This window comes from Pleurodeles waltl, chromosome 4_1, assembly GCF_031143425.1.
Source record: "Pleurodeles waltl isolate 20211129_DDA chromosome 4_1, aPleWal1.hap1.20221129, whole genome shotgun sequence".
Lineage (NCBI taxonomy): Eukaryota > Metazoa > Chordata > Amphibia > Caudata > Salamandridae > Pleurodeles > Pleurodeles waltl.
This window is the reverse complement of record NC_090442.1, coordinates 228,761,891-228,789,616: the sequence shown is the minus strand read 5'-3', so window position 1 is coordinate 228,789,616 and position 27,726 is coordinate 228,761,891. Positions and strand designations below refer to the sequence as shown.

At 45.7% G+C, this 27,726-nt stretch overlaps 1 protein-coding gene across 2 annotated transcripts in view; it reads left to right on the top strand.

Moving 5' to 3' along the window:
• The window catches only part of OVCH1 (ovochymase 1), a 1,177,845-nt gene that overhangs the window by 839,283 nt on the left and 310,836 nt on the right, over positions 1–27,726 (top strand). For both annotated transcript variants that reach the window (XM_069228188.1, XM_069228187.1), the window contains exons 22-23: positions 15,338–15,559; positions 18,683–18,820. In XM_069228188.1, the coding sequence (XP_069084289.1) occupies positions 15,338–15,559; positions 18,683–18,820 (360 nt within the window). The remainder of the gene's footprint in view (positions 1–15,337; positions 15,560–18,682; positions 18,821–27,726) is intronic.

The following is a 27,726-nucleotide window of genomic DNA, read 5'->3' as shown; positions in this document are numbered from 1 at the left end:
GCAATGTTTCATGATTGGATTGAAAACACAAGGTCATAATTTGAGTAATATTGATAATACCCTTGCTGATATAAGTATTTGACAGGCTACTGGAATTTTCATAGGTTAGAGGTAAAATATGGTAAGAAATTCCCTCATTCACTGATGACAACTGTGTGCATATATAACAATCTCCAACTTCCATGGTATCTATATATTTATACAACAGTTTATAAGATATACTTGTGGATAAATGGCCTCTAGAACCATCCGTTTGTAAGTATTCCTCATCATTGTAAAGTGTATCTTGTCTTGCTATGGGATTTACTAAATTCGAGACACTTTTAGATTTGACTTTCTCTGATTCACCTGTTGTGGGTAGGCTCAGTCCAATGAGCAATAATATGATCATAACTGTCACAATTACTAAACCTTTACATATGTATTTGCACTTACTACCTCTACTTCTGTTCGACTCCATGAGTTCTCTAATTTCAGACCAAAAATTCTAAATCAAAAATGCAAAGCAGCTTTAATCTATCACTCTTGTCAGTCCTTTTCTTTTTATTTGTGACCAAAGCAAAATAAAAAATATTCCCTTCAATAGATAAAATTATTCACAAAGTTCCTTTCTCTTATAGAAAGTTCATCAAGTGTTTATTTGCAAATGTTTAAAAGGCTTCTAAATAAAGTTGAACTGTCTCTAATAAAAGCACAGCTCCAAATCACTTCCAAAATGCTTCCACCGCAATCTCAAATTCAAGAATATTGAACTGGATTTGAATTAACACAAAAGGTTACAAATTCCTTCTCCCAGTCACTGGCAGCAAAATATGCTCTCTGGTGATGAGTATTTTTGACTTGGTACTCTGTAGAAAAATGCCTCTGTTGGCATGGTCATCCTCCACTTTTTGCCAAGGGTTGATGCCAGCTTTGATTGGAAGTGTGCTGAGACCCTGCTAACCAGGCCCCAGCACCAGTGTTCTTTCCCTAAAACTGTACCTTTGTTCCCACAATTGGCACAGCCCTGGCCCACAGTTATGTCCCTTGTAAAAGGTACCCCTGATACCAAGGGCCCTGTGGCCAGGGAAGGTCCCTAAGGGCTGCAGCATGTATTATGCCACCCTCAGGGACCCCTCACTCAGTACATGCACACTGCTATGCAGCTTGTGTGTGCTAGTGGGGAGAAAAGACTCCCCTCAGTGCCATGCCCACCAAACACTGCCTGTGGCATAGGCAAGTCACCCCTCTGGCAGGCCTTCCAGCCCTAAGGCAGGGTGTATTATACCACAGGTGAGGGCAGAGCTGCATGAGCACTATGCCCCTACAATGTCTAAGTCAATCCCTTAGACATTGTAAGTGCAGGGTAGCCATACTGAGTATATGGTCTGGGAGTTTGTCATTACGGACTCCACAGCACCATAATGGCTACACTGAGCATTGGGAAGTTTGGTATCAAACCTCTCGGCACAATAAACCCACACTGATGCCAGTGTGGGAGTTATTGAAAAATGCACACAGAGGGAATCTTAGAGATTCCCCCTGTATGTTAGCCAAACTGCCAGTGAAAGGCTGACCGGTTTATGCCAGCCTGCCACTTCAAGACTAGTTTCACATGGGGTGAGTGCCTTTGTGCACTCTCTGGTCTGAAACAAAGCCTGTCCTGGGTGGAGGTGCTTTACATCTCCCCCTGCAGGAACTGTAACACCTGGCGGTGAGCCTCAAAGGCTCATGCCTGGTGTTGCAGTGGCCCTGGGCACTCCAGCCAGTGGAGATGCCTTCCCCTGGACAAGCCCCCATTTTTGGTGGCCAGTCCAGAGGGATAATGAGAAAAACAAGGAGTCACTCCCTCAGCCAGGACTACCCCTAAGGTGTCTAGAGCTGAAGTGATCCCCTCCTTGAGAAATCCTCCATCTTGCGTTGGAGGATTAGAAACAATAGGGATAGGGCTATGCCCCTGTAGGAGGCTGGCCTGGTTTGTAGTGGTACCAAGGGGTACTTACACTCTGCACCAGGTCCAGTTATCCCTTATTAGTGTAGAAGAGGTGTCTAGAAGCTTAGGCTGATAGAAAAGGGTAGCTTAGCAGAGCAGCTTAGGCTGAACTAGGAGACGTGTAAAGCTCCTACTATACCACTGGTGTCATATGCACAATATCATAAAACACAATACACAGATATACTAAAAAATAAAGGTACTTTATTTTTATGACAATATGCCAAAAGTATCTCAGTGAGTACCCTCAGTATGAGGATAAGTTATATACACAAGATATATGTACACAATACCAGAAATATGCAGTAATAGCAATAGAAAGCAATGCAAGCAATGTACAGTCACAATAGATTGCAATGAGAGCACATAGGTATAGGGGCAACACAAACCATATACTCCAAAAGTGGAATGCGAATAAGGTATGGACCCCAAACCTATGTGAGCTTGTAGAGGGTCGCTGGGACTGTAAGAAAACAGTGAGGGTTAGAAAAATAGCCCACCCCAAGACCCTGAAAAGTGGGTGCAAGGTGCACCTAAGTTCCCCAGAGAGCACAGAAGTCGTGATAGGGGAATTCTGCAAGGAAGACCAACACCAGCAATGCAACAACGATGGATTTCCAGACGAGAGTACCTGTGGAACAAGGGGACAAAGTCCAAGAGTAACGATCAAGTCGGGAGTGGGCAGATGCCCAGGAAATGCCAACTGTGGGTGCAAAGAAGCTGCCACCGGATGGTAGAAGCTGTGGATTCTGCAAGAACGAATAGGACTAGGAACTTCCCCTTTGGAGGATGGATGTCCCACGTCGTGAAGAAGCTTGCAGAGGTGTTTCCATTCAGAAAGACCGCAAACAAGCCTTGCTTGCTGCAAGAGTCGCGGTTAGGGTTTTTGGATGCTGCTGTGGCCCAGGAGGGACCAGGATGTCGCCAATTGTGTGAGGAGACAGAGGGGGTGTCCAGCAAGACAAAGAGCCCACTCAGAAGCAAGCAGCACCCGCAGAAGTGCCAGAACAGGCACTACGAAGTGGAGTGAACCGGAGCTCACCTGAAGTCACAAAAGAAGGTCCCACGACGCCGGATGACAACTCAGGAGGTCGTGCACTGCAGGTTAGAGTGTCGGGGACCCAGGCTTGGCTGTGCACAAAGGAAATCCTGGAAGAGTGCACAGGAGCCGGAGCAGCTGCAAATCACGCGGTACCCAGCAATGCAGTCTAGCCTGGAGTGGCAAGGACTTACCTCCACCAAACTTAGACTGAAGAGTCACTGGACTGTGGGAGTCACTTGGACAGAGTTGCTGAGTTCCAGGGACCACGCTCGTCATGCTGAGAGGGGACCCAGAGGACCGGTGATGCAGTCTTTTGGTGCCTGCGGTTGCAGGGGGAAGATTCTGTCGACCCACGGAGATTTCTTCGGAGCTTCTAGTGCAGAGAGGAGGCAGACTACCCCCACAGCATGCACCACCAGGAAAGCAGTCGAGAAGGCGGCTGGATCAGCGTTACAAGGTTGCAGTAGTCGTCTTTGCTACTTTGTTGCGGTTTTGCAGGCGTCCAGAGCAGTCAGCGGTCGATTACTTGGCAGAAGGTGAAGAGAGAGATGCAGAGGAACTCTGATGAGCTCTTGCATTCGTTATCTGAAGAATTCCCCAAAGCAGAGACCCTAAATAGCCAGAAAAAGGAGGTTTGGCTACTTAGGAAGGAGGATAGGCTAGCAACACAGATAAGAGCCTATCAGAAGGAGTCTCTGACGTCACCTGCTGGCACTGGCCACTCAGAGCAGTCTAGTGTGCCAGCAGCACCTCTGTTTCCAAGATGGCAGAGGTCTGGAGCACGCTGGAGGAGCTCTGGGCACCTCCCAGGGGAGGTGCAGGTCAGGGGAGTGGTCACTCCCCTTTCCTTTGTCCAGTTTCGCGCCAGAGCAGGGCTGGGGGATCCCTGAACCGGTGTAGACTGGCTAATGCAGAAATGGGCACCATCTGTGCCCATCAAAGCATTTCCAGAGGCTGGGGGAGGCTACTCCTCCCCAGCCATGACACCTTTTTTCCAAAGGGAGAGGGTGTAACACCCTCTCTCTGAGGAAGTCCTTTGTTCTGCCTTCCTGGGCCAAGCCTGGCTGGACCCCAGGAGGGCAGAAACCTGTCTGAGGGGTTGGCAGCAGCTGCAGTGAAACCCCGGGAAAGGTAGTTTGGCAGTACCCGGGTCTGTGCTAGAGACTCGGGGGATCATGGAATTGTCTCCCCAATGTCAGAATGGCATTGGGGTGACAATTCCATGATCTTAGACATGTTACATGGCCATGTTCGGAGTTACCATTGTGACGCTATACATATGTAGTGACATATGTATAGTGCAAGCGTGTAATGGTGTCCCCGCACTCACAAAGTCCGGGGAATTTGCCCTGGACAATGTGGGGGCACCTTGGCTAGTGCCAGGGTGCCCACACACTAAGTAACTTAGCACCCAACTTTTACCAGGTAAAGGTTAAACATATAGGTGACTTATAAGTTACTTAAGTGCAGTGGTAAATGGCTGTGAAATAACGTGGACGTTATTTCACTCAGGCTGCAATGGCAGGCCTGTGTAAGAATTGTCAGAGCTCCCTATGGGTGGCAAAAGAAATGCTGCAGCCCATAGGGTTCTCCTGGAACCCCAATACCCTGGTTACCTCAGTACCATATACTAGGGAATTATAAGGGTGTTCCAGTATGCCAATGTAAATTGGTGAAATTGGTCACTAGCCTGTTAGTGACAATTTTGGAAAGAAATGAGAGAGCATAACCACTGAGGTTCTGGTTAGCAGAGCCTCAGTGAGACAGTTAGTCATCACACAGGTAACACATACAGGGCACACTTATGAGCACTGGGGCCCTGGCTGGCAGGGTCCCAGTGACACATACAACTAAAACAACATATATACAGTGAAATATGGGGGTAACATGCCTGGCAAGATGGTACTTTCCTACAGCCCCCTCCCCAGAGGGAGTGGGCACAAGGAGGGTGTAGCCACCCTTGAGGACAGTAGCCATTAGCTACTGCTCCCTGACCCTAAACACACCCCTAAATTTAGTATTTAGGGGCGACCCTGAACCCAGCTCTTCAGATTCCCGACGACCTCAAGAAAGGACTGCTGAGCTGAAAACCCCACAGAGAAGAGGAGACACCAACTGGCTCGGCCCCAGCCCTATTGGCCCGTCTCCTGCTTTAAAAAACTGCATGAGAAGAAGCAACATGTTCTGCAGGACCAGTGATCCCATGAAAAGCCTCCAGGGGACAGCGAACCTGTCCAACAAGAAGACAAACCATCTTTAAAGGGACTCTCACCTCACTCCAGAAGTGTGAGTCCAATTACTCTGCACCTGACGCCCCCAACCGGTGTCCAGAGAAACCAACTAGCTAGAGAGGATCCCCAGGTGATTGAGTGTGTCCACCCTGGGCTGACCTCTCTACACCCCCACGACAATGCCTGCAGAGGGAATACCGAGGACCCCCCTGACAGCGACTGCCTGGGATGAAGGGATCTGTTGCCTGGAGAAGCACTGCCCCCGCAGCCACCAGGCCAAGCCACCAGGCCGAGAGAAATGGACCACCAGTATGGCATTAACCAGCAGATGGCCCTCACCCTTTCCCAGTCAGTGGCTTGCCTGAGAAGCGTCCCTCTTCCCTGCCTGCAGCGACTAAGTGACCCAAGGGTCCCTCCATTGAGTTCTATTGAGAACCTGATGCCCTGTTTGCACACTGCACCTGGCCGCCCGTGCCGCTGAGGGTGTGGTTTTTGTGCCTACTTGGGGCCCCTCTATTACTCCTTCAAAGCCCCAGGTCTTCCCTCTGACAACACGGGTACTTGCCTGCAAGCAGGCCAGAACCGGAGTACCGCTTGTCTCCATAGGGGCCCACGTTATTTTGGCTCCTGTTTGACCTCTGCACCTAACCGGCCCGGTGTTGCTGGTGCTGGGTGTTTGGGGTTATCTTGAACCCCCATTGGTGGGCTACTTGTGCCCTGGAGATTGAACCCGTACGTTTGTTACTTACCTCAAAAACTGTACTTTACTTACCTCCCCCAGGAACTGTTGAAAATTGCAGCGTCCACTTTTAAAATAGCTTTTTGCCATTTTAAAGAAAGCTGTGCACATTGTTGATTCCATTCAAAGTTCTAAGTATTACTATGCAAAGTACCTTTCATTTAATGTACTTACCTGCTAAATTAATCTTGTGGTTCTAGAAATAAATTAACAAAAGAATATTTTTCTATATAAAAACCTATTGGTCTGGAGTTAAGTCATTGAATGTGTGTTTTCCCTTATTGCTTGTGTGTGTACAACACTACCCTCTGATATGCCTAACTGCTAGAACACGCTACCACAAATAGAGCATTATTATTATCTATTGCCACTGTCAAGCCTCTTGGGGAACCCAAAGACACTATGCACACTATATCTCATTTTGATATAGTATATACAGAGCCAGCTTCCTACATACTCTTTTTCTTTTTAATCTTCTATTTTCTCACCCTCAGCATCACTGTTTCTTTGATCTGACTCTTCAGTTCCTTCAGCAATCGTTTGAGGTAATTGTACAGCTGGCACTGCTTGCTCCCTTAGCCAATTGTCTCCTTGTACAGCCCTTTTCCTAACAACTGTTCCTTTGTCAGCATCTGAGTTTGCATGAGTCAACTGATTCTGTCTCTGAACTGGTTGATTTACTTTAGGAATTTGTCACCGACTTTGCAGGTGTATCTTGTACTCTGACTCAGTTTGTGCAACTGGAGCAACAGGCACATTTGGGTTACATTTTGTGCAGCTTCACTTCTTGCTCCTACCCCAACAGAATGGTACGGGGGTAGACGATTTAACACAATATGATGTATGAACTCATCTGTGTTAAAAATTGGATCTCTAGGCGGCAGAGGTATACACCCTTGTCCAAGTAGGGACCACAATCCTAGTCAGGGTAAGTTGCACACAATCCATATTATCCTGTGCCCCCCTGTGGTAGGTTGGCACTGAACAGTTAGGCTTAACTTAGAAGGCAATGTGTAAAGTATTTGTGCAATAAATCATACAATAACACAGTGAAAACACCACAAAATTGCACCACACAGGTTTAGAAAAAATATATATTTATCTGGTTCAAATAAGGTCAAAAAATGATATTCAATAAGCAAAAGATGATATCACTTTCAAGATTTAAAGAGTTTTAATCTTAGAAATCAACAATTGTCTCTTGATAACACAAAGTTCCTGGTTTGCGTCAAAAATAACGTGAATGGAGACTGCAGAGAAGGAGATACTTGGAAAAATAGGGTGCACGTTGGATTTTACGACGTGGCACAGACGATGCGTCATTTCTTTCCATGCTGCAAGGGGCTTTGCGTCACAGTCTTGGTTCCTCACTGCGATGTGGGGAAATCCTGGGTATGCTGGAAGAAGTCACAGGCATTGCGTCGATCTGGTAGGGCATTGCGTCCAATTTTCTGTTGCACGGCAGCCGCTGCGTCGATTTTCCACTCAGGGAATCAGCTGCGTCCTTGTTCAGCTGGATGCTAATCCGGTGGGGCTGTGTAGCGAATTTTGTTGCCAGGCAGGTGCTGCGTTGATTCCTCACTCAGGAAGTTGGGCTGCATCATTCCGGCTCAGCTGTGTGGCGATTTCTCATCACAAAACTGCTGCGCATTGTTTCCAGCAGGCTGTGGGTCGATTATTGGCACGCAAGGATTTTCCAGAAGAGATGAGGTATTTTTGGCCCTGAGACTTCAGAAAACAGGAGGCAAGCTCAACCCAAGCCCTTGGAGAGCACTTTCCAGCAAAGACAGGGGTCTGCAGGGCAACAGTACTTCTCAGCAAAGCAGTCCAGATGAGTCCTTTGGGCAGCCAGGCTGTACCTCTTGACAGGTTGCAGGTTCGGGTCCAGAAGTGTCTGAGTTGGTGGGTGTCAGAGCCCCAGTTTATATACCCAAAATGCCTTTGAAGTGAGGGAGACTTCAGAGTGGTTTTGAAGTGCACAAGTTCCCCTTTCAGTACAAGTCTGTCTGCCATGATCCCAGCAGGGTGCTTGGCAGTCCATTGTGTGAGGGCAGGACACTAGCCTTTGAAATGTCAGGCCCACCAACCTTCCAGCCCAGGAAGTCCCATTCAGTATGCAGATGAGTGCAGGTATGACTGAGTATCCTGTGTTTGTGGTTGTCTGGGTGAAATGCACAAGGAAGCTGTCGCCCAGCCCAGACGTTGATTGGAGACAGGCTGTAAGGCACAGATGGATTTTAAGTGCAGAGAAATGCTCACTTGCTAAAAGTGGCATTCCTAAAATAGTAATATAAACCCCAACCTCGGCAATAAGCAGGATTTTGTATTACCATTCTGGCCATACCAAATATTACCTGGTTACCCCTTTCTTATCAGCATCTACCACTCAAACAGTGTGAGGGTAGTCCTAATGCTATCCTTTGAAAGGAGCGGACCTCACTGTAGTGGAAAACGAATTTCGGAGTGTTCCTCTACCAGGACATATAACACACATGTATATGTCCTGCCTTTTACCTACACTGCACCCTGCCCTATGGGTCACCTAGGGCCTACTGTAGGGGTGACGTATATGTAGAAAAAGGGGAGTTTAAGGTTTGCAAGTACTTTTAAATGTCAAGTTGAAGTGGCAGTGAAACTGCGCACACAGGCCTTGCAATGGCAGGCCTGAAACATGGTTAAGGGGCTACTTATGTGGGTGGCACAACCACTGCTGGAGGCCACTAGTAACATTAAATTTACAGGCCCTGGGCATATCTAGTGCACTTTACTAGGGACTTACAAGTGAATTAAATATGCCAATTGGGGATGAACCAATGTTACTATGTTTAAAGGGAGAGAGCATATGCATGTTAGCAATGGTTAGCAGTGGTAAAGTGCGCAGAGTCCTAAAATCAGCAAAAACAGTAATCCAAAAAGTTGGGGGTGACCACCCTAAGGCTGTGTCTGGTCTAACTGAGTCACTCTGTAGTCCACTATCTCTTTCTCTTCAGTATCTGCTGTCTGTTCTGCTTTACCGGTTTTTCTCTTAGTCTTAGGTTTAGTGCTTTCTCCACCTTCACTAGAAATAGCAGGATACATTGTAATTCCTTTAATTATGTCTGCTCTCCAAGCTTTCGGCTATTCATCCCATCTTGCCTCAGCAATTCTTTGCTTTCTGCATTCTGTTCTTTAATTGCTTGTTATTTTCAGACGCACTGTTACCAAATACTATGTGCTTCAAATTGTGGAACTCTTGGAGGCGGTTTTATCTCCTAAAGCACTTCCTTCAAATTATCTTGAACCCTTAAATTAAAAGTTCCTTTTTGGGGAAATATAACTGCACCTTCTTTCTCAGTACTCTTGCACCACTGCTCAAGCCACACGCATGCAAACCTTTTTCAGATGATACATAATGACCTGCCGTATTGTTGGGCGGGGTTTTAATACCCTCTCTAAAAGGAATAAGTACATCTCCCTTTTACTGCAATTTTTATAGTGTTAAGGAACTTAATTTTCAATCAAATTCAATAAATCACAGCCTTTCGTTCGACTCTGGAAGTAAGTTCAATGCCACAATCCTTTTCTCTCAATGTTCTCAACCAATAGCAACACAGTACTGCCTACCAATATCAGTGCGGCTTCACACCAACCAACCTATACCAGCGTTGCAAATGATGAAGTCATAATTTCTCCTATAGAATGTGCATTCACTTTGTAATTCTTTCACAATCGGCCACACATAGTTCATTCACTTTTGCAGTTCTCTCACACAATTGCTCATTCACAACTAATGCAAAAATAATGCAAGCAAAAAGCCTACAACCTGTCTGCTTACTAAAGGATAAGTACTCAAACACTTCAGAGCAGTACAGAAATACGCTATCAGAGTATAGCTTTCACAATTACACGATCAGTGAAATTTGACCAGCAATTCTCACTCCTGTTGATACAGATCCTCCTTGTGCACTCAGGATTCACTTAGTACCACCCATACATTCAAGAAAACTATTAGCGCTGTCAGTGACATCTCATAAGCACCTCACTGCAGACAAACCAACCAAGTGCTTTCTACACTTCTGCGTTATCCCTGTATCTTAGATCACGACAAACCCGTCAAAAACAACCAATGACTTTTTTTTTGCCACAAGTGCCACAGTCACATGAGTACAACTCTGCAAAACATTTCACCAATATCACACTTTACCACAATCTTCAAGCCAAAAGCAATGCAAGAACAAATCTTACTAATGCTCACACATCTGTCTCTCAAAGGAACAGTGCTGGAACTTCATCAATCTTCAGAAAGAACCATGGGACAGAACTTGGGGTGGCCAAAATTTAGACTCTGCTACCAGATCTGCTGGAGCGTTTTCTTCTTTCGCAGAAATCAATGCCCAACGTGGTCAACAGATCGTTGGACCCAGCATAAGGGTGTGGAAAACCAGAAAACAAGTTTCAACACAAGCTTATATCAATTCCACAGTATGACCAATTTGCCCATACAATGAATACTCAGGTCAGAAGCAAAGTTGAAGGGTTTTATTACAAACTTGAGCTCAGCCATGCAGACAATTCTCAAGTCTGTTATAAAGATACAGTATAACTAAGGAGATGAAATAGGTTCAGGCAAACTAAAATTAGGAGAACTAGGCACTCTACAGATACAATAAAAAACACCAACAAAAGAACTTGATGTACAGAAAAAGAGATGCTCAGTTTTAGTAAGCATTAAAGCAATTCATACCATCAAGGTTCAGCCAATTTGGACAAGGGAAAACCCTGCAGATCAGACAGTCAAGGAATAACATGCTTGGCAGAACCCATGCAGACAAAAGGCACAAATAGTTCAAACAGAGCTTTGAAAAAAGTAACCTCGGGCAGCAGATCACTAAATAAGATGACAAAAAATAAGTAAAAAGGGAAGGTTCAGCATTTCAGGAGCTCAGTCAAGCGTCTTCTTCCTGGGGGCAGGAAAAATCAGCAAGAATTTCAAAGGGGTGAGGGTAGCGAGTGTTATACCTATCAGAGTCCAAGGGGTCAGTGTAGGAAAGTGCCACTGTTGGCATGGTTACCCCCCCCCCCACTTTTTGCCTAGTGTTGAAGCCAACTTTGAAAGTGTGCTGGGACCCTGCTAACTAGGCCGCCGCACGAGTGTTCTTTCCCTAAAACTGTACCTTTGCTTCCACAATTGGCACAGTCCAGGCACACAGCTAAGTCCCTTGTAAAAGGTACCCATGGTACCAAGGGCCCTGTGGCCAGGGAAGGTCCCTAAGGGCTGGAGCATATGTTATGCCACCCTAGGGGACCCCTCACTCAGCACATGCACATTGCCTGGCAGCTTGTGTGTGCTGGTGGGGAGAAAGACAGTCGACATGGCACCCCTCTCTGGGTGCCATCCACACAAACCACTTCCTGTGGCATAGCTACGTCACCCCTCTAGCACACCTTACAGCCCTAAGGCATGGTGTTCAATACCACAGGTGAGGGCATAGCTGGATGAGCACTATGCCCTTACAGTGTCTAAGTCCATTCTCAGACATTGTAAGTGCAGGGTAGCCATTCTGAGTATATGGTCTGGGAGTTTTTCATTATGAACTCCACAGCACCATAATGGCTTCACTGAATACTGGGAAGTTTGGTATCAAACTGCTCAGCACAATAAATCAACAGCCAGTGTGGGATTTATTGAAAAGTGCACACAGAGGGCATCTTAGAGATGCCCCCTGTATGTTAGCCCAACTGCTAGTGTAGGACTGACCGGTCTGTGCCAGCCTGCCACTTTTAGACGAGTTTCTAACCACATGGGGTGAGTGCCTTTTTGCACTCTGTGGTCAGAAACAAAGCCGTTCTTGGGTGGAGTTGCTTCACACCTCCCCCTGCAGGAGCTGTAACACCTGGGGATGAGTGTTAAAAGGTTACAGTGCCCCAGGGCACTCCAGCTAGTGGAGATGCCTGCCCCTGGACAAAGCCCCACTTTTGGTGGCAAGTCTGGCGGGAAAATTAAGAAAAACCGGGAGAAGTGACCACCCCTAACCTGTCCAGAGCTGAGGTGACCACCCTCCCTGCAAATCCTCCATCTTGTTTTGGAGGACAGGGATCAATAGGGATAGGAATGTGCCTCCCTCCCCAAAGGGAGTGGGCACAAGGAGGGAGTAGCCACCCTCAGGGCCAATAGCCATTGGCTACTGCCTCTGCCCCCTAATATGCCTCTAAATCTAGGATTTAAGGGGCTCCCTGAACCCAGCTCACTAGATTCCTGGTGACCTACAAGGACTGCTAAGCTGAAACCCCAGCAGAGAAGAAACAGACAAACTACTTTGGCCCCAACCCTACCGGCCTGTCCCCTGCTTCAGGGAACCTGCAAACCAACAGCGACACAGAGGGACCAGCAGCCCATGTCCGAATACAGGGGACTACCCTGCACCTAGACGGACCAAGAACTCCAGAGGACAGCGGCACTGTCTACGAAAGAACAGAAGGCTCCGCTTCTAAGGACTTCCATCTTACTCCAAATGCGTGAGTCCTCACCACTCTGCACTCAATGCCCACAGCCCGTGTCCAGGGAGCCCAACTATCCAGAGAGGATCACCAGGCTACTCTGAACGAGTGTCCACCGTGGGCTGACCTCTCCACCCCTCCACGACGACCCCTGCCGAGGGAATCCTGAGGACTCCCCTGACAGCGACTGCCTGGGACGAAGATATCCGACGTCAGGAAAAGCACAGCACTCGCATCCCCCAGACTTGAGAGAAACCGACCACAGGTGCAGCAACAACCAGCAGGCGGCCCTCCACCCTATCCAGTTGGTGGCTTGCCCAAGGACCCCACTTGTGCCATGCCTGCAGCGCCTAAGTGACCCCTGGGGTCCCCTCAGTTTCATTGGAAACCCGATGCCCTGTTTGCACCCTGCACCTGGCTGCCCCTGTGCCACTGAGTGTGTCGGATTGGTGCCTACTTGGGGCCCCACCATTGCGCCTCTAAACCCCCCTGGTCTGCCCTCCAACAACGCAGGTACTTACCTGCAAGCAGACCAGAAATGGAGTACCCCCTGTCTCCATATGGGCCCACGTTATTTTGGCTCCTGTTTGACCCCTGCAATTATCTGGCCCCTTGTTGCTGGCGCTGGGTGTTTGGGGGTTATCTTGAACCCCCAACAGTGGGTTACCTATGCCCCGGAGACTAAATCTGTAAGTTTGTTTCTTACCTCAAAAGCTGTACTTTATTTTTCTCCCCCAGGAACTGTTGAAAATTGTACTGTCTACTTTTAAAATAGCTTTTTGGCCATTTTAAAGAAAACTGTATGTACTGTTGATTTGATTCAAAGTCCTGAACTTACCTACGCAAAGTACCTTTCATTTAATGTACTTACCTGCTAAATGAATCCTGTGGTTCTAGAAATAAATTAACAAAAGATTTTTCTATATAAAATCCTATTGGTCTGGAGTTAAGTCATTGAGTGTGTGTTTCTTCTATTGTTTGTGTGTGTGTACAACAAATGCTTAACACTACCCTCTGATAAGCCTAACTGCTCGACCACACTACCACAAATGGACCATTAGTATTTTATTGTCTGTCAAGGCTCTGGGGAACCCCTGGACTCTGTGCACACTATATCTCACTTTGAGCACCCTCTTTTTGCGGATTGTGGGAAGCTGGCTCTGTATATAATATAGCAAAGAGGGGTGCAGATTCTTCTTGATTCTGCATCTGACCAAAGTCCAGCTGGGAAATTATATTTTAAAGTTCATAGGGCAAGATGATTTGTCAGCTGATCACTCCACATTGACATTGATACTTGAAACATTGGTATGGTTTCCCAAGTTTGTCATGAGAACTGAGTCCATCTGTACTCGTCCATGCAAGATTTCAACAAATGTATACAATGTCAGTCCACTGTCCTAAAAATTCCATTCTCAGGGACTACTGCGTAAACTGTGTACAACAGTAGGCATCTACTACCAAGCTAGCATTCTCATGGGAACAAAATCTGAAAGAAAGGTAAATGTTAGCAAGATGACATTTTCTGCGCAAGAATACAAGGCCTGGCAGGGCTCACTTAGGCTAATGGAAATGAATTAAAACAGCACTTTAATCATTCAAATAATTCATGTTTTAATACACAAACTATAAATTCAGCATCAATAAACTTTTGTTAGCATTCATGTTACAATATGTTTAAACTAAATAACTCTAATACATTTCCATTAATGTGGTGCAGAACAGCATTTCACTGTTCTTGCATATGATTTCAAAATGCCTTTCATAGAAAATATTGCATTGTTTTAATGCAGACTATTAGCTTAGACTCTAAAATATAACATAATGACAGAATAATTATTTAAACAAGCAATTTAATCCCAATGCTACATAGGTGTGGGTGACTAGTCTAAAGTGAATGCACACTAACATGACTTCAGTGAATCACATTATAATCAAACTATTAATACTTTATCATAATGAATAACTGTCACATATAGATTGCACACTGTGACACGAGGGGCAATGCTAACATTTCTGCTACATCAACCCCATGGAGCATTCATTGACACAGCACCGTACTTTTCAATATGAGGACCTTTGTAGAGGAAATAAACTCTTAACAGAACCAGGCTCCTTAAACAGTAACTTTTGCCTGTACTGTTGAACTCCTAAGATGAAGTGGAGGAATATTTTTTCATAACTTACAGAAATTGATGAGCCCCTGTATCTCCATTTAGTGAGTTATAATAAACCACCACTCTAGCTTTGTACGCAGGTCCTTTTATGGCAGATTCTACAGATTCTGATACAGACGCATAGGTCAGCATCTATTGATGACAAAGGCAGGGAGATCTTCGACACATGCCACAACAACGTCCATTTTGACAAAGGTTTTATTGAACTGTTTTGCATTCTAGATCTGTAGACTGTTAAGTGTTCATGCATGCTGATTTTCATTGTATTCGCTGAAGCATGGTGGTAAACACTCATTCTTTAAAGCCAGTACACATTTTGTCCAGGAGCACAGTATCTTCCGCCATTATGGCGAACGTTCTAGGGTTGCTGTACAGTGCAGTGTTTCCTGAAGTCGGCCAGGGGCATACTTGGTGCTTTGTTTCATCATATTAGAAAACATTTATTCTCTGACGGACTGCAATCCCATGCCATTTAAGTTACGACACAGAAGTGTAAGTTTCAGAAACCCACATGAATGCTGGGAATAAGGATAAAATGAGGACTCTAATGAAAGAAAAGTTTTGGGTTCAGGTAGAATATATATATTTTTTTTTTAAACTACTGAGTTTTTTTCCAGTTTTTTTTATTTTTTTATATGCTTCATTTTTAACTTTCCTTCTGTACCAGGACTTGTGAATAAAATATTCTTCTCTTGACAGAATGTGTGATGCAAACGATTACTTCTTCTATTGGCACGTTGACATCCCCAGGCTACCCACTGGGGTACTCGGGAGGTTTGAGCTGTACTTGGAAGATCCCCATCTCCCCCGGCAGTGTCCTGAAGCTGGAAGTGGTGGACATGTCTGTTGAAACATCTGAAGACTGTAAAAGTGCCTCCATTTCTGTATGTGAGATCCAAGACCATGGAATTAAAGAGTTGGGTAAATATCAATTCTGCAAAGCCCTTAAGCAGCTATCCGTTTAAAAGCCTGGTATGTGAAAAGCTATGTTAACTTTAATGAGCAGCATCGAGAAGGAACTTGTGTGAGGATAGGGACATGAAAGATCAATGCCTAGTGATCCATTTTTAAACCTATTCACAGTGCTCTTTTTTCCTTCTATAAATGCTTTACCTCTAAGATATTGGATTATTAGTTGAGTCGGGTGGAAGCCTCACTCAAATAATACCAACCCTTGTCTGGGTAAATCACAAAATTCACTAAAACTGTGCTTAATCTTCTGGAAACACTCAGCCCAAACTTAGAGGCAATGTGTAAACTATTTATGCAGCACTCAAAACGTAATAAAGTAAACTCAAAACCAATAAATTCCTTAACCAATTTAGAAAAATACAGTAGATTTTAATAGTATAATTAACACCAATATCACAAAAAATCCAATCATTAAAAAACAGAAATATGAGTTTTTCAAAAAGGTTTTAAGTGAAAATAGCACCACAAAGCTCCACTTGCAGTTATCAGCTTGTGCTAGACAGAGGCAAAGACAATTTCAGGCTGACTGTGACGGAACGTGGGTCAGATACAGGAACCCTGTTTGTCCCACTGAGGCTACCTTCTAAAGTTTGTTCAAGGTGCAGCTATTCGCATTGCTGGTCTGCAAAGAAGGTGTTGGTCTGAGGTAGGCTGTCGCAGACAGTATTTGTGTTAGCGTGAAGAGCCGGTCATCGCTGGAGATTCCTGTTCGCCGGCGACGTGAGCTGTTGCTCGCTGTGCGAAGTGCAGGTCGTGCTGCAGCCTCACTCTGGCAGTCAACAGAGGCTGTTGCTACTCGCGCAAAGAGCAGGTTTTTCTGCAGCCTTACTTTGGCAGTCGACATGGGGCATTGACGTGAAGTGCAGATCTTGCTGGAGCCTAGCATTGGCTTTCATCATGGATTGTCTCTTTTCTTTTTTTTTTCCTAAGATTTTCTATGGAGGTTGATATGCACAACAGAGCACGTACAAGGAATCATTAAACATCTTGATCTTGCACCCACCCATTGCTCCTCTGCCCAATCATAAGCACACTGAGCAAGACTTCTCGTTTGGCATATTGATTGACACATGGCAGATTGGGTATAAGAGCACTACAAAGCATCCCTCGGCTGCCCCAACAGTGTTTGAGTGTGCCATTAGGCATGTTATCAGAGGCCCCCCCCATACATCCTTAGGATGTGATTCTTTAGGCAACAGCTCGGCATACAATTCTAGTTGAGTCTTACAATATGTCAGATCCGTTAACCAGCGCGCCTTGGCAGGCTTAGCCATACCACCCCAATGTATAACAACCCTGAGCTTTGCCAAGAGCAGGGTGATGGACAGAAATTGCCGATAAGCCGGTTGAATGTTCTGAATCAGGCCTAGCAAGCACACTCCCGGATCACACGTTATTTCTTTCATGACCATCTCTGCAAGGGCTTCTATGATTTGCTTCCAGAACTCATGAATAGCTGTACAGTTCCAAGCCAAGTGTGTTAAAAATTTTTTTTTTTTAAAAACTGCCTCCTTCGCCCCACAGCTGACACTGCACCATCCTCTCGCAACCCACACTTTTGAAACTTCACAGGTGTATGATATATTTGATGTAAGAATTTAAAATGTATAATCCTGAGGTTAAAATTGTCCGTAAGCGTGTGTAATTGCGCACAACTAAAAGACCATTCTGACTCATCCATTTCCCTCCCTAAAGATTCACTCCAACTCCTCCGGACCCAGCCCATATTTTGCTGACCGTCAGCTTCTGCCTCTATATAGTTTAGTTACTAAGCAGTATCTGGTGTAGCTGGTCAGCAAGACCTGTGGTTCGGTGAGGGTATGAGGGACCATGGGGACCTGGGATTAGAGCCGGCGCATAGCCGCTCGAAATCTATAGTAAATGAACCAAAATTGTGGGTGCACTGCCACATGGCGATGAGGTCTTTGAAAGTCACAACTGACATTTGGGTATGCATCCCCCATAGTTTTTAGCCCAACCTGTTGTAGTTATTTAAGTGCCATGGATTTGTGTGTAGTTGAAATTGCTGGATGATCCCGTAAGGGCAGGGCTGGTGCATGTAGAGGGAGTTTGCCAGCTGAATGTCCCAGCATCTGCCAGGCATGTGTAGTGGAGCGTGTGGTATTAATCTCTGTATGTGGGATTTCCTCGCATCTATACAGCAGTAGTGCCTGAAGTGGAACATGATCAGCGGCATGTGCCACATACCAGTAGTGGCCAAAAGGGGCCTGCATGCATAAGTAATATAGATATAGATTTTGAGCGTTAAAATCGCCCCTCTCATATGGCAAGGTTAGGATGATCCAACTAATTCCGACAGATAGCCAAGTTTATGGCCTATTTTCTTAATTTTGGCTCTGTCATGAGTAATCTAATTGATAGTTTCTCACATATCCGATTGCTGGACACCAACATCTTTCAAAAGTTAAATGATTGAATTTAAACATGTCTTCTTTGTCAATTCTTTGGTGTGATTTTTCTTCACGAATCAGCGAATCCACATAGTATTTTCTCTGTCAAGTTTTTTCTTAGTTACCAGTTGAACATTTGGCTCAGTTCTTTATAATTCTATGCATTTTCGATCAGTGTGACGTTCAGGAATATGAATCTAAAAAAAAAAAAAAAAACTCCTCATGAATCTTTAAAAAAAACAAAATCGCTCACTAAGCGGTATGATTCCTATTAGTAACTTGTCAAAACCATGTTATTCTGTCTGACCATAATAAAGTCTGACTCTTTATTCACACTGACTGCTTTAGTTTGAGATTCCCGAGCAATGCTTTCACCACTCTATGCTTCATCACCACCACAAGCTATTACTTTTACACAAGTTAAGTCACTTGGGGAGGGTTTTTTTCTTTCCTTTTTGCATTTGAATGGGGCTTTGCATAAGAGTTTGACTATTTGAAGATTCAAAGCTAACTTGGTATCCAGTAAGTAATTCAGCCTGCTCACAATTAGTATAGTAATTTCTTACGTGAATCCAGTAGCTGTCCACCTCTGATAGCACGCCTAACTGCAGGCACAATCCCCTTCATAACCCACCTGACCCTTGTTTTTCTGTTTCTGCAGATAAGTTATGTGGTATCCAAGAACATAAGACCTACGTGAGCAATGCCTCTCTGGTGAAAATACAATTCCTATCCACCAAGCCAAGTTCACATGGAAACCACGGATTTGTGGCAAAATATAAGCTATATGGGGGCTTGAGTGAGTATTTTCCTTGCAAGTATATTCCAATTTCAATTAAATAAAAAAAGACTAATAGAATAATTCAATTTGATAGAGGATCGTACAGACAACAAACTTTGATGGATACTCTGGATAACTCTCGAGCTAGTAACAAACGGGGTGCATGCATAAAAATAAGACAAAGGTGTCTAGAGGTACGTTGGTTTGGGTGTTTTAAAGTGGCTTATGCGGGGTGCAACTGCTTCAAGGCACTCAATAGTAGGTGTTTCAATTCTTTTTTAAAGATATTCAGTGTTTAAAGATATGTTTTTAGATGAAAGTAACTCCAGATTGGAAAAATTACAGGTGACTGAATAACATATGAATAACAATAGCACGTATAGAGATTATCCAACTAGTTTCCAGGCAGCCGGATCCATGACCTGTCCATAATATTCAGATTCAACACTTAATAGAATTACAGTTCACATTACATGAACTGAGCTCGTTTACATAGTCAATGGATATCCCGAAAATCCGGTATATTTCTTTGCCTCGTGTGTGACATACGTTGGTAAACCATGTACTAAACATGTCATTGTGGAATGTCTGCCTATTTTATAGATCTGAAAAACGTAAAGTCCCTCCTAACAGCGCACGAGATATAGTACGAAAAGTCCCTTTTGATGTTGCGGATATAGGACTATAACTTTAATTTGTAGGAAAATTAAGACCAGATTTGTTTAGAACATTTTATTTTTTTGTCCTCAGAAGTCCTTTGGAGCACATCCATCAGTAGTTTTACCTTACACCGTATTTTACCACTGGTCCGCCTGAATTATGAAACGTTTAGGATGCCTGAATCCGTTTCCTAAGGTGTATTTTATTTTAATTAGATCAGGTGCATCACATAATAAAGTACCAAATGACATTGGAATTCGGATCTTTCTCTAAGCAGTAAGCAGCCTGTTTCTTGAATTGAGGCTTGGCCCACTCAACACTTGTAAAATGATTACATGATAGAGACAACTAGTCACAGATTCCTTACCTTCGAACTCTCCCCCAGTTGTCAGACTGGATCTGGAAATTTTTCCTCAGCAGTACCTCTGCGCATCAGTAGAGGGCGTCGAGCGGCTCCGCAGCAACGTCGTCCCCGGACATGACTTCAGCAGAGTCCATATATTCCTTCCTCCAACGCGCTGATGTCAGTTTCTTCTTTTCCGTGCAGCAATGCAGATCCGGTGTAACAAAGTACTTCGGGCCCTTTTGTGGTGTCTGGTGTCATCTCATGACTCAGACTGCGACCTTCTGAAGCCGAAGTCTTTGCGGGAGAGTCGTCTGAAGCTTCTGGCAGTGCAGGTGGACAAGTCCTCTTCGAGCTGGTGTCACAGCCTGTCTTCGCGGTCCCAGGAGCGCTCCAGGAGTCATTCTCGGATGGTTCTGTTCCCAGGCGTCTGCACGCTCTTCGGAATCTCCGCCTCTGCGTTCTCCTTCAGTGGAGTCTGTGCCAGTGTTGATCCCATCTGCCATTTCCTGGCGCCGAGGCGACTATGGATTAAATGCAACGTTATTATACGTCCCTTCATTCTATCTTTGGTCCTTCCCCTCCCTCTGGAGCGCCTTTTGGCCCTATGGAGGTGGTGAGTGTTTTGTCCGGGTCTTTGCTGGCAGTTTCCACCTTGGTGCCTGCTCACACTCTTGAATCAGACTCTGGAGTAGGATCGGCATCGGCACACAGCCTCGTTCGACCTCCGTCGTCTTTGCCTGGTCCTCTTGTCCTGATGCCCCACACGGTGCCGTTAGACCAGTCGACTCCACTCGATGCACTTATAATAATATCCCCAGAGTCGGACAACGCCGCTTCCAAGGAAGCTTCCCCCACTTAATGTCAGTTGACGCAGGGAGCGGCGCCGGGGGCTATACATGGGGATTCTGTGCTGGGCCCACTCTCTGACTCCCTTGCACTTCCTCATGCTCACCTTCTGGGGCCCATTCCAGGTTCCTCCTTGGATTGGGTGCTTCCGTTGGGACATGCTAGTGGTCTAGACTCCTCTCTAGCGTCTAGTCTGTTCTCATCCCCTAGCTTGACGACAGAATCCAGCACTGCATTCGCTGATGTTTTGAGGTGGTTATCTGATGTTTTGGATGTGCATCTTCCTGCGGAACAATTGTCTATTGATCCATTGTTATCTTTTAGCCCAGATCACTCTGACACAAACCAGTTCTGCCTCTTTGCGAGGCTGTCTACGACATCCTTCTAGGTGTCTGGACTCAGCCTGTCTCTGGTCCTTTGGTGGATCCGTTCTGTTTCGCACAAGCATCGGTAGACCCAGACAGGCCCTTTGTGCCTTCGCCGCCACCCTGCCACTCAGGGATTTGTTGCTCAAACTGCTTTGGGCATTCCTGCTCTGAAACAGGATCCACCTATTCCGCCGCACAGCGACACTCGGCAGCTGGATGCTGCTGGCAGGCATATTTTCGCCTAGTCTAGTGCTGCTCATCCTTCCATCAACACTTCCTCTGTGTTGGCCTGCTTTTCCCACGCTCTCTGGGACTCTGTGGAACGTTTACTCCCATTGCTTTCTGATGATGATTGCCCTACTCTGACGTCTATGATCAGAGATGGTCAACAGGCTGCTTGACTTGCGGTTCACTCCAGTATGGATTCTATCGATTCCACGGGGCAGATCATGGCTGCTTCTATTGCCATACATCACAGAGCTTGGCTAGCAGCTTCCAATTTCTCATCTCCAATGAGAGATGCTCTCATTGACATGCCATTTGATGGCAAGTTGCTTTTGGGGCACATGCAGATTCTGCCTTGCGTCATTTCCGTTATTCCCATGGTGGGGTCTAATGTCCTTCCTCTTCTATCACACATATTGTGCTGGTGTTTGTTACGTTCGTTGAGTCGCTTAGGACTCCTGTTTTGGTTGCGCATCTGTCATCCATGTTGGATCTTTTTGCGCTTCCTTAGGTGTGCACAGTGCTTTTCTTTTCTGCTGCTCCTTTCTGCAGAGCAGTGGCTCTGGAGCATATCTTGTGCCTACGCTGGTGCAGCTTCCTTTGTCCAGGTGGTTGCTTCCTCAGCCATAACAATATGGTCCTCTATGGTCTCTTGGGGAGTTTCAGTGCTCCCTTTTATTTCCTTAGGCGAGGCTTCACCATGCTTGGTGTGTCTACTTTTGTGACTGACTCTTTTGGCCTGATTCCTGGCATACAGTCCGCCTTTGCTTTGTCTTTCTACCACGGCTCATGGGCTTCTTTCTGTTGGGCGTTCTTGCCCCATTGCCTCTCCTTTAATTTACCTTGGGCATTTTACCCTTCCTCTCTGTTGCTATGAGATTGGGTTGGGCATTCGCTCTTTGATCTTTGGTAGTGGACCATTTCTCTTGTTTTATGCTCCATGTGGACATATATTGTTGTACTCCTTTGGGAGCAAATTCTTCCCTACTTTTCGTAGGTTCTTTACCTCTGAATCCCTAGGAAGGTTTCTTTTCCAACTTTCATTTTGTTTTTCCTCTGCTTCTTGTGCTTGTTGCAGGTTCCACTGCCTGTCTTTTGGGATCAGGGTGCTATGGCTCGGTGGCAAGGTCTTCTGCCTCTGGTGGTACTGGCTCCCCCAGACATGTGTTCACTTCCCGGCACTGCTGTCAGGGGCTGCAGGAATCTGGTGTTCACTGTTCACGTTTCTTCCTGATCCATTTTTCTCTAGCTCACTGATTGTGCTTTCTGCCTTTCGAGGCACTGGCTCCCTGTCTCAGCCAGGAGCTGTTCCTAAGGGGTCAAGTCCTGTGCCTTTGGTGTCATCCACACCTATACATCAAGGGTTCATATCCCTCTTATGGCATCAAAGTACATTTAGGTTGCCTTTACGGAGGTTAAATCTCTAGCGTTTTGGTTTTTACAGTATGCTGTCCATGGTTTTTTTTCCTCTGTCCCCATCCTACGCAGGGCCCTCTCTGAGATATTGTTCATGGGTTCTTGCTTGCTTTTCTGTAGGATGTTGTGGGTTCTTTTCTCGTACTCCCTCTTCTTGAGGCACAGTGGTTCCTCTCTTTCACCTTCATGGTGGGATCATTTATTCTTGGATTTTTATTCCTGGTAACACTTTCAGCCCCCCACAACACTTCACTAGGTGGGGTATGGTGCTACTTCCACTACTGTTTTCTGCTAGGTTACGACTTGCTTGGTGCCCTTTTAGCCCCTCACCTTCGTTGTTCATAGTGATGGCCTGGGAGGTGTCACACCTTTTGGGTCCTGTTGTCGATATTCCTTCCATTGTTGGGTAATTCAGACCACATGAGTTGGTCCCATTCTGGCAATGCTTCTAGGGTTTCTTCCCTAGTGTTTTTGACTATGTGGTCATTATTACGTGTCATAACTCCTTTCGGATTTCTCCACCACCCTTTGTCCTTCTGTCTCCGGGATGGGTCCGTGTTTATTTTTGTTTTCTTACTGGTGGTGTTCCAGACACCTTGCATGTTTCCTGTCTTTTTTTTATTTCCCTTGGCATGGACCGTTTTTGTCTTTCAATGTCTTTTCAGTCCTTCGGAATCTGTTCACTGACCCTCAATCTTTTTGAACTTTTGTCCATTCATGGGTCTTAGATGCCATATCTCCCTCCCTTCATATTCCTTGCGGGGAGCCATGAATTGGTGTCTTGATAATTTTAAGGTGCTCTAGCTTGGTGTCTAGATCAACCGTTTTTGTGTAGCAGGCTATCCCTCTCCAGGGGTTTGCATCCCTCCAACACTCTTACATTTTAGTAGGCTCCTTCCATTGTACTCTGTGCTTCCTACTGCACAATTCTTTGCCTTGATTATTCTGCCTCCAGTTACCCTGTCGGCTGGTTTTCTGGCCTCCATTTTTGCTGAGCTCATACTGGAACTTCTGCTCCTTTACCTTCTTGTTCCGGTTCTCCTTCAGTGCTCTTTCCTCTTCTCATTTGCCTGCCTGGTGTATGTCTATACACTTTGCACCTTCGGAAGGCCTTTCTGGTCTTTCCTAATTGCTATGTTCCTTGTGGGCCTGGTGCTGCTTCTCTGATCCGTCTGAGCCCACCATCCAGTCTGCATTCATTACTCTAACTGGAGTACTTTTTCCTTCTGCATACGAGATTGTTGTATCTCAGTTATGCTAAGCTTTCTACTTTGACTCATTTACACGTTTTATTTCACATGTGTGTTTCTTTCTGGTGCCTCTTACAGGGTTCCATTTTCTCATCCTGCTGGTTTGTTCACAGTGTACCTCCCCTAAGGGGGTGGTTGCTGCCAAGCCTCTTGTGAGGCTTTTCCTTCCCAGTCATACCTTTGCTTTTCCTTAGAGGAATTGCAATTCACTTGTCTAGAATCAGTCATTTCTGTTTCTGTCGCCACTCTTTCGAGCCTGGTTCTTTCTCTGTGTTGCTGGGTTGTTCTTGCGAGACTGGTGTGGTCTGTTCGTGTCCCTCCCCCATGGGTTGGGACTGCTTGGGTATCTTATTCTAAGATCTGGAATTTGCGACTAGTTCTCTATCATATGAACAAATTACTTACCTTTGGTAATGCCTTATCTGGTAGAGAGACAGACAAGCTGCAGAATCCTTATCAACCCATCCTCCTCGCTTGCGAACTGTGTACTTTTCAGTCTCGCTTAGTGGAATTTGGGGTGTTTTCTAGTTATTGTACATCTCTCGATGTCTTTTCCTTTCTGTTTGGCATATACACTATTACATTGTTTCTTTATTTCACTGCCAGTTTCTCTGTGGCTCTGTGTTGTTCTGTGGCTTTAAGTCACTGAAGAAACTGATGTCAGCGCGTCACAGGACGGAATATATAGACTCCGCTGATCTCATGTCTGGGGATGACATCGCTGCGGAGTTGCTCGATGCCCTCTACCGATGCGTAGAGGTAGTGGTGAGAAAACATTTCCAAATCGTCTGACTCCTGGGGGAGAGTTCTAAGATAAGGAATCTGAGGCTAGTCTGTCTCTCTCTACCAGGTAAGGCGTTATGGAAGGTAAGTAACTTGTTCTTTAGGTGTGGCTTGACGGCTCAGCTTTCAACAAACCTTACGTGATCAACCTAAAACAAAAAAGCTTCAGGAGGACTTCAGAGTTGTTCTTTGGCCCCGCGCACATGGTGGTGGACAGGAGTCTACAACCCTGCCAAGTATCACACATCAGGCGTGAGAAACACATTTGTGTGGCTGTCCGCATCACCATACTGAAATAGAAAATCATGCATTATAGTGCCTCCTCAGCTGTTAAGGGGAGCGCACTATAATGCACAGATCAACTGTGAGTTATAGTGCCGGGCTGAGTGCACTGCCTGCTCCCAGCAGGTTAAGGGCTGCCGGCTAGCTCGCTCAGTCAAGTACACACTCTTTGTAGCGTTACAATGTATCTAAAATGAAGTTAGTGTTAACAGACGTACAGTGACTGGCTGGGCTGGCTGCGCAGAGTTAGCTACTTTAACAATGCCGCAGCCCCAGGAGAAAATGTTGTCCCCTGGCGATTCGATTTGTGCCAGACATCCCTACCCCCACAACCCCCTACTTCACACTTGTCTCCCAACCCCGGCAGCGACTGGCTGAGATGCTGGCCACCACTGACTTTGGAGTCAGTAAGTGCCCTTCCATTTCTGGTGTTTTGCAGCAGTTTTAAGATCTTCTTAGAATTGCTTGTTCCTCAAATGGGTGTAACATCTGATATTTGTTTCCCTCGTTTTCATTGCTTGATTTTGCTCGCGAGAAAATGTCAGTCATTGAAATGTCACTCATAATTACACTGAAATTATGAAAATGTCACATAGCAATCTGAAACCTTAGTTGCTATGAGTACATGTTTTGATTGGGCAGAAGCTGTGTGCTTCCACAGAACAAGAGCTGCTCCTCCACAAAGCTGTGATTTCTATTGTTTATCCAATTTTATGAGCCAGCAGCTGTATGGCTGCCTACAGAAGGTTCACTAACACACACAGTATGAAGCTTGCAATGGAGCTTGAACTTTCTGGTCACGCATATGTCATTGTAATGATATTTAAGTGTCTTACCTAAATAGATAATAATTTACCGTGTTTTTCTATCTGCAGGAGGAGAGATCCCCTTTCCATTAACTGTAGACTTGTGTGTTTGAGAGCAGTATGGGATTCCCAGGGCTACACTAATCTGCATGCATGTTTAGGTCTGCCTTGATGGCATAGCAGGACCTTATGTGAACCACAAATAAGATCTTTCAGAGTACTACTGAGAGAAGGGTGTAGCCAACACCCACATGTTGGTTTCCCTGGGTAGAGGATTGGATTGGGCTTAAGTTGTGTGCTTACATTACAAAGTGTTTTATTGCACTTTTTGGCTTGTGGCAAACCTTATACTTATTACAGCAGGCATGAGGTGCTCCGTATGGCAAGTCAATGATCGTGGCTGAAGGACTGATTTGTTTATTATGAAATGTTACGAAAAGGTAGTTGGCCCAATGTAAAATAGGTATTTCAGGATGGATTGTTACGACGCTATATTAAGGCCTACAGATAGGTATTTCTTTCACATTTAATCTTAGTTTACTATAGTTGGCAAGGGTATTGGTGGGGGCTACCCCTTGTGAAAAACCATGGACATAAGGTAGCTCTGTAAGAATTCTTGTCAGGCCCCCTTAGAAGAGAGTATGTTATTTAGCCAACTGTAATTGTGTATAACTTTCCAATTTTGACTGTGTAGGAAGTTGGCTCTTCATATACTATCTCAAAGTGAGAGCTAGTGTGCATAGTTCAAGGATTCCCCTTAGAGGTTGATAGTGGCAAAATTAGATAATTCAAATGCTCTATTTTGTGTTAGTGTGGTCGAGCAGTAGGCTTATCAGATGGTAGTGTTCAGCATTTGTTGTACACACACAGGCAATAAACGAGGAACACACACTCAGACTGAACTCCAGGCCAATAGTTTTTATATAGAAAAATATATTTTCTTAATTTATTTTAGAACCACCAGATTCAAGATTTGAAGTAAATACATAAAATGCAAGGTACTCCACACAGGTAAGTAAGGAACTTTGAATTAAAGCAGTAGTACACACAGCATAGGTTAAAATGGCAATAAGCTATTTTAAAAGTGGACATAGTGCAAAAATCAACAGTTCCTGGGGGAGGTAAGTATGGTTAGGTTTCTGAGGTGAGTAAAGCACTTACACAGTCAGTCTCCTGGGCATAGGCAGCCCACTGTTGGGGGTTCAAGGCAACCCCAAAGCCACCGCACCAGCAACACAGGGCCGGTCAGGTGCAGAGGTCAAAGGAGGGCCCAAAACACATAGGCGCCTATGGAGAACAGGGGTGCTTCGGTTCCGGTCTGCTGGCAGGTAAGTACCTGCGTCCTCGGGGAGCAGAAAGGGGGGGGGGGGCTTGTAGAGCACTGGGGGGGGGGGACACACAGACACACAAAACACACCCTCTGCACACTGCACCCGGCCGCCCCTGTGCTGCTAAGTTGGCATCAGGTTTGCTATAGGAAGCAATGGAGGAACCCGGGGGGTCACTTAGGCGATGCAGGCAGGGCACAGGGGGGCTTCGTGGGCCAGCCACCGACTGGGCTAGGAAGAGGGCCACCTGCCGGTCACTCCTGCACTGGAGGTGGGTTCCTTTCGGTCCTGGGGACTGTGGGTGCAGTGCTTGGTCCAGGCGTCAGGTTCTTTGTTACCAGGCAGTCGCGGTCAGGGGAAGCCTCTAGATCCTCTCTGCAGGCGTCGCTGTGGGGGTGCAGGGGGGTTGTCTCAGGTTACTCACTAAATCGCAGTCGCCTGGGAGTCCTCTCTGCGGTGTTAGTTCTCTGGAGCTCGAGTCGGGAGCGTTGGGTGCAGTGTGTGAAGTCTCACGCTTCCGGCGGGAAGAGTGAGTTCTTCAAAAGTTGCTTCTTTGTTGCAAAGATGTTGCTGTTGGTGAACAGTGCTGCTGTTCTCAGGAGTTTCTTGGTCCT